At 45.1% G+C, this 6675-nt stretch overlaps 1 protein-coding gene across 3 annotated transcripts in view; it reads left to right on the forward strand.

Annotated features, from left to right (window-relative positions):
• The window catches only part of LOC140491331 (ras-like protein family member 10B), a 218209-nt gene extending 211803 nt beyond the window's left edge, over positions 1–6406 (forward strand). For all 3 annotated transcript variants that reach the window (XM_072589359.1, XM_072589360.1, XM_072589361.1), the window contains exon 4: positions 217–6406. In XM_072589359.1, coding sequence (XP_072445460.1) covers positions 217–487 — 271 coding nt within the window. In that variant the 3' untranslated portion in view covers positions 488–6406. The remainder of the gene's footprint in view (positions 1–216) is intronic.
• Positions 6407–6675: the final 269 nt, after the last annotated feature.

Consider the following 6675-nt stretch of genomic DNA (forward strand, 5'->3'; position numbering starts at 1 on the left):
AAACCCAAACATATAAATACAAAGCAGGAATTTTCAGTATTGCTTCGCCTGAGGCCCACTGAAGATGTTACCTAGTAAGGTAATAAAACGTCTGGAAATGAACCTTCCTGCTCAGCGAGCAAACCTACATCCAAAACCTCAACCTGAGCTACAAATCTTCTCAAAACTCACTTGTTTCTTTGACCTTCTCACTCTCTGTCTACTCTCTCCTCTCAGGATGATCGGGACCAACGAGATCCCCATCATCATCGTCGGCAACAAGCGGGACTTGCAGAGGGGCCGCGTTATTCCCAGGCGGAACGTTTCCAACCTCGTGAAGAAGACGTGGAAGTGCGGCTACATCGAGTGCTCGGCCAAGTATAACTGGCACATCCTCATGCTGTTTAACGAACTCTTAAAGACTGTTGGGTGCGTGCGCTGCAGGCACGTGCACGCTGCTATCCGTTTCCAGGGAGCCCTGCGGCGGAACCGGTGTACAGTCATGTGACCCAACTCCCCCTCCCCCCTCCTTCCTACCGCTCGGACTTCTGGGAGTGTGCTCGTGTCTCGATGAAGGGGCTCTGGACCTGTTAAATATTTATTGGGCCTTCTTTTTAAAACCGCACGTGACGCGCAACTTTTCGGCTTGCGTGCACTGGGACTCAACGGTTTTACCAGACAGTGATCTTCAAACCACGCTCCTCCTGTGTACTGAGTTGGAAAGTTCACCCCTCCCCTGATCTCCCTCGTCAGAATCACCTTTCATTTGTTATCAATAGTTTCCTATGAGTTTCCTCAGCAATAACTAATCCAAAGGTCTTCAGAACATCATCTGAGGTGCTGTCATAGAATCCCTACACTGTGGAAACAGGCCCTTTGGCCCATCAAGTCCATACCAACCCTCCAAAGAGTAACCCACCCAGACCCGTTCCCCCTACCCTACATTTACCCCTGACTAATGCACTTAGCCTACACATCTCTGGACACTATGGACAATTTAGCACAGCCAATTCACCTGACCTGCACATCTTTGGATTGTTGGAGGAAACCCGCGCAGACACAGGGAGAGTATGCAAACACCACACAGACAGCCGCCCGAGGCTGGAATCATACCGTTGATGCTGTGAGGCAGCAGTGCTAACCACTGAGCCACTGTGCCACCCCAGGTACTATCATGAAGCTGATCTATGTTCCAACCTAGTTCTGTCACAACTCAGTGGGGAGCATAGACCCTAGGGGTTCAGGTATATAATTCGTCGAAGCTTGCGTCACAGGTAGACTGGGTGGTTAAGAAGGCATTTAGCAAGTTTGCCTTCATTGCTCAGACCTTTGAATATAGGAGTTGGGATGTTATGTTGAGGTTACACAGGATGTTGGTGAGGCCTCTTCTGGAGTACTGTGTACAGTTCTGGTCACAATGCTACAGGAAGGATCGGAAAGGCTTCAGGAGATTTTCCAAGATGTTGCCGAGATTGGAGGGTTTGAGTTATAAGAAGATGCTAGGTGGGCAGGGACATTTTCCATTGGACTGTCCAAGGTTGAGGGGTGACCTTATAGAGGTTTATAAAATCAAAATGGGTGAATAGCAAAGATCTTTTACATAGGGTGGGAAGTTCAAAACGAGGGGTCATATTTTTAAGGCAAGAGGAGAAAGTTTTAAAAAGGACATGAGGGGTGATTTTTTTTTATACAGAGAGTGTTTCAAATTGCCAGAGGAAGTGGTGGATGCAGGTGCACTTACAACATTGAAAAGACATTTGGATTAGTACATGAATAGGAAAGGTTTGGAGGGGTGTGGCCAAACACAAGCACGTGGGACTAGTGTAGTTTGGGAACATGGTCGGTGTGGATTAGTTGGACTGAAGGGTCTGTTTCGATGCTGTGACACTCAGCTCCAGCATAAAAACTCAATCAAGTTTGTGAGACATGATTTCCCACACACAAAGCCATGTTGACTATCTCTAATCAGTCTTTGCCTTTCCAAATACATGTACATCCTGTCCCTCAGGATTCCCTCCAACAACTTGCCAACACCTTCCTGATGAAAGACTTTTGCCCAAAACGTCGATTTCGAAGCTACTTGGATGCTGCCTGAACTGCTGTGCTCTTCCAGCACCACTAATCCAGAATCTGGTTTCCAGCATCTGCAGTCATTGTTTTTAACACCTACATCAGGCTCACTGGTCTATACTTCCCTGGGCTGTCCTTACCTCCTTTTTTAAACAGTGGCACCACGTTAGCCAACCTCCAGTCTTCTGGCACCTCACCTGCGACTATCAATGATACAAATATCTCAGTAAGATGCCCAGCAATCACTTCCCTAGTTTCCCATAGAGTTCTGGGATACACCTGACCAGGTCCTGGGGATTTATCCACTTTTATGCATTTCAAGACATCCAACACTTCCTCCTCTGTAATATGGACATTTTTCAAGGTGTCACCATCTATTTCCCTACATTCTATATCTTCCATATCCTTTCCCACAGTAAATACTAATGCAAAATACTCGTTTAGTATCTCCCCCATTTTCTGTGGCTCCACACAAAGGCCGCCTTGCTGATCTTTGAGGGGCCCTATTCTCTCGCTAGTTACCATTTTGTCCTTCATGTATTTGTAAAAACCCTTTGGATTCTCCTTAACTCTATTTGCCAAAGCTATCTCATGTCCCCTTTTTGCCCTCCTGATTTCTCTCTTAAGTATACTCCTACTGCTTTTGTAACCTTCTAAGGATTCACTTGATCTATGCTGCCTATACCTTACATATGCTTCCTTCTTTTTCTTGACCAAAACCTCAATTTCTTTAGTCATCCAGCATTCCCTATACCTACCAGCCTTTCCTTTCACCCTGACAGGAATATACTTTCTCTGGACTCTCGTTATCTCATTTCTGAAGGCTTCCCATTTTCTAGCCGTCCCTTTACCTGTGAACATTGCGCCCAATCAGCTTTAGAAAGTTCTTGCTTAATACTGTCAAAGTTGGCCTTTCTCCAATTTAGAACTTCAACTTTTAGGTCTGGTCTATCCTTTTCCATCACTATTTTAAAATGAATAGAATTATGGTCGCTGGCCCCAAAGTGCTCCCCCACTGACACCTCAGTCACCTGCCCTGCCTTATTTCCCAAGAGTAGGTCAAGTTTTGCACCTTCTCTAGTAGGTACATGCACATACTGAATCAGAAAATTGTCTTGTACACAATTAACAAATTCCTCTCCATCTAAGAGACACAGAGAGAAAGAGAGGGGTAGGGGAAAAGTGAGGTCGAGGGGAAATGTGAGGTAGAGACAAGGGTGAGGGAAGGAGAAACATGGAGAGGGTAAGGAGCCCATACTCACCATTCCAGCTGCTCCCAGCTCCCTCTACCCATGGTCTCTGTCTGTCTGTCTGTCTCTATCTCTGTTCCATCAGTGACAGATCTTCCATTGACAGTATTGGTAACAATGATTACCACACAGTCCTGTTTTCATATTAAGCATATCCTCTATCATGTGGAACTATCACCATGCTTAATGGGATAGATTTCAAACAGGTCGAGCAATTCAAAACTAGGCATCCATGAGGTGTTGTGAGCTACCAGCAGCAGTAGGATTGTACTCCAGCACAATCTGTAACCTCATGGCCTGACATATACCCCACTCAACCATTACCATCAAGCCAGGTGATCAACCTTGGTTCAATGGAGAGCGCAGGAGGGCATGCCAGGAGCAACACTAGGCATTCCTGATGATGAGGTGTCAGCCTGGTGAAGCCACCAAACAGGGCTACTTGCATACCAAACAGCAAAAGCTAGACAGAGCTAATAAATCCCATAGCCAATGGATCAGCTCTAAGCGCTGCAATCCTGCCATATCCAGTCATGAATGGTGGTGGACAATTAAACAACTCACTGGAGGAGGAGGCTCCACAAATATCCCCATCCTCAATGATGGATAAGCTCTTTGTATCAGTGCAAAAGATAAGGCTGAAGCAATCTTCAGCCAGCACTGCCAAGTGGATGATTCATCTTGGCCTCCTTCAGTGGTCCTTGACATCACAGATACCAGTCTTCAAGCAATTTGATTCACTCATGCAATATCAAGAAATGACTGGAGGTACTGGATGCTGTAAAGGTTATGAGCCCTGACAACATTCTGGCAATAGAATGTGCTCCAGAAGTTGTCATTCTCCTAGCCAAGCTGTTCCAGTACAATTACAACATTGACGTCTACCCAACAATATGGAAAACTGCCCAAGTATGTCGTGTATACAAAACGCAACCTGGCCAATTACTGCTCCATCAGTCGACTCTCGATGATGGAAGTTGTTAAGCAGCACCTGCTCAGCAATAACCTACTCACTGAAATCCAGTTTGGGCTCTGCCAGGGTCACTCAGCTCCTGACCTCATTACAGCCTTGGTTCAAACACACATGGACAAAAGAGCTGAATTCCAGAGGTGAGACGAGGTGAGCCCTTGATCAAGGCTGCATTTGACTGATTGTGGCAAAAAGGAGCTCCATCAGAACTGGAATCGGTGCCTATTGGGAGAAGGCTCTCCACTGGTTGGAGTCATACCTGGCACATAGGAAGATGGCTGTGGTTATTGGAGGTCAGTCATCTCAGCACCAGGATCTCTCTGGAGGAGTTCCCTAGGCTCAATCATCTTCAGCTGCTTCATCAATGACTTACCCTTCATGATAAGATCAGAAATGGGGATCTTCATCGATGATTGCACAATCTTTATAATTATTTCTCCTCAGATACTGAAGCAGTTCATGTTCAAATGCAACATGATCTGGGCAATATCCAGGCTTGGTCTGAAAAGTGGCAAGTAACATTCGTACCAGGCAATGACCATCTCCAATAAGAGAGAATCAAATCATCTTAACATTCAACAGCTTTACCATCATTGTATCCTCCACTATCCACATCCTTAGAATTGCCATTGATGAGAAACTGAAGTGGGTTGGCCAACAATTTCCAAGGCTTCTTAGACAAAATGTTCCAAACCCATGACCACTTCCTTTTAGAAGGGCTAGGGTAGATGGGAACACCACAAAGTCCAATGGAAGTTCCCCTCCAAGCCACTTAGCACCTTGACTTGGAAAGCTATCACTGTTCCTTCTGTGTCAATAGACAGAGTCTTGGAACTTCCTCCCTAATGGCTTTGTGGGTCAACCTACAGCACCTGGATTGCAGTGGTTCAGCTCATCACCACCTTTTCAAAGGCAGCTAGAATTCTCAAATAGGAACCGACCCGGCCAGTGATGTCCACATCCCATGAGCGAATTAAAAAAGGATGTATTTTTTAAGCAGGTCCGTTTTACGTGGGCATCTATCTGCAGTGTAGTCCTCTTCAACAGAAACATCTGTGGAAATTAGGCTATTAACTAACATGCATGATATTGATCAATATGCCAAAACATATCAGCAAACCACACTGATTGACTCAAATACCTATTGTCATAAATATGGGCTCGGAGGGGAGGTGGGTTACTATTACTGAAGTGATCATGAACCATAAAACATGGATTTTAATGTCGGGTGTTTTTGGTTATTGGGGATGTTTTAGGACAAACTGAAGGAGAAAAACATTGGCAAAGGGTTTGGTGCATGACCAAATACACACATGTTCCACACATGTTAACTTGTTACTGCTTCCCTCCATTGTCTTCACTCCTATTCAGTCTGTTGCTCAGATTCTGGGCAGCACTAAGATCATATCAAAACCAAGGACAGAGATGGAGCAGGTTGAACCTGGTGCCATTTAACAGTCTCTCGGCAGTTTTGCAAGGAGGTCTGATTGGTGGGTGGCTTGGTGGCTCAGTGGTTTGCACTGCTTCCCTCACAGCGCCAGGGACCTAGGTTTGATTCCACCCTTGGATGACTGTCTGTGTAGAGTTTACATGTTCTCCCTATGTCTGCATGAGTTTCCTCTCACAGTCCAAATTTATGCAGATTAGGTGGATTGGCCTTGCTAAATTGCCCATCGTGTCCAGGGGTGTGTGGATTAGGGGTTACAGAGAGAAGGTTGGGTCTGGGTGGGATGCTTCTAGGAGGCTTGGTGTGGGCTGAATGGCCTGCTTTTACACTGTAATGATTCTAACTACAGTTTTTAATCAGTGACTGAACTTTTTGTTTGAATTATGCTCATTCTGATTATTAATGAACATTTTGTGCAATTGTTAATTATCCAGGCAACCTCCTGATCCTCTCAGTAAAGAATCTACCAGTTAAACACTGAATGATCACCTTCACCCACAAAATACTGTAACAGAGTCAAATAAACTTTCTTTACAATAATCCTACCTGCAGTTCTGGATATTTCTTCAAACAAACTTTGGAAAAAACACAGACCCAAGAACTGATGAATGAAATAGGGATCTGGGCCAGCATAACACTGGAAAATCAGACAGGATGTTCATCAATGTGTGAGAAAGAAAGTTGTTCAACTTTGAGAGATAGCAGTGGCTCAATGTGCAGAGAGATAGGGTCGGATTTTCGTTCCCACAATGTGTCACTTGAGTGAGGAAATTTTTATTTCTGAATTCTTTCGTGGGATGTGTGCATCACAAGTAAGGCCAGCATTTATTCATAGAATTCCTGCAGGCCATTTGGCCCAAGTCACATTGGCCTTCCGAAGAGTAACCCACCCAGACCCATTCCCCTAATCTAATACTCTACATTTCCCCTGATTAATGCACCGAACCTACACATCCCTG

Source organism: Chiloscyllium punctatum, chromosome 19 (assembly GCF_047496795.1).
Source record: "Chiloscyllium punctatum isolate Juve2018m chromosome 19, sChiPun1.3, whole genome shotgun sequence".
Taxonomy (NCBI): domain Eukaryota; kingdom Metazoa; phylum Chordata; class Chondrichthyes; order Orectolobiformes; family Hemiscylliidae; genus Chiloscyllium; species Chiloscyllium punctatum.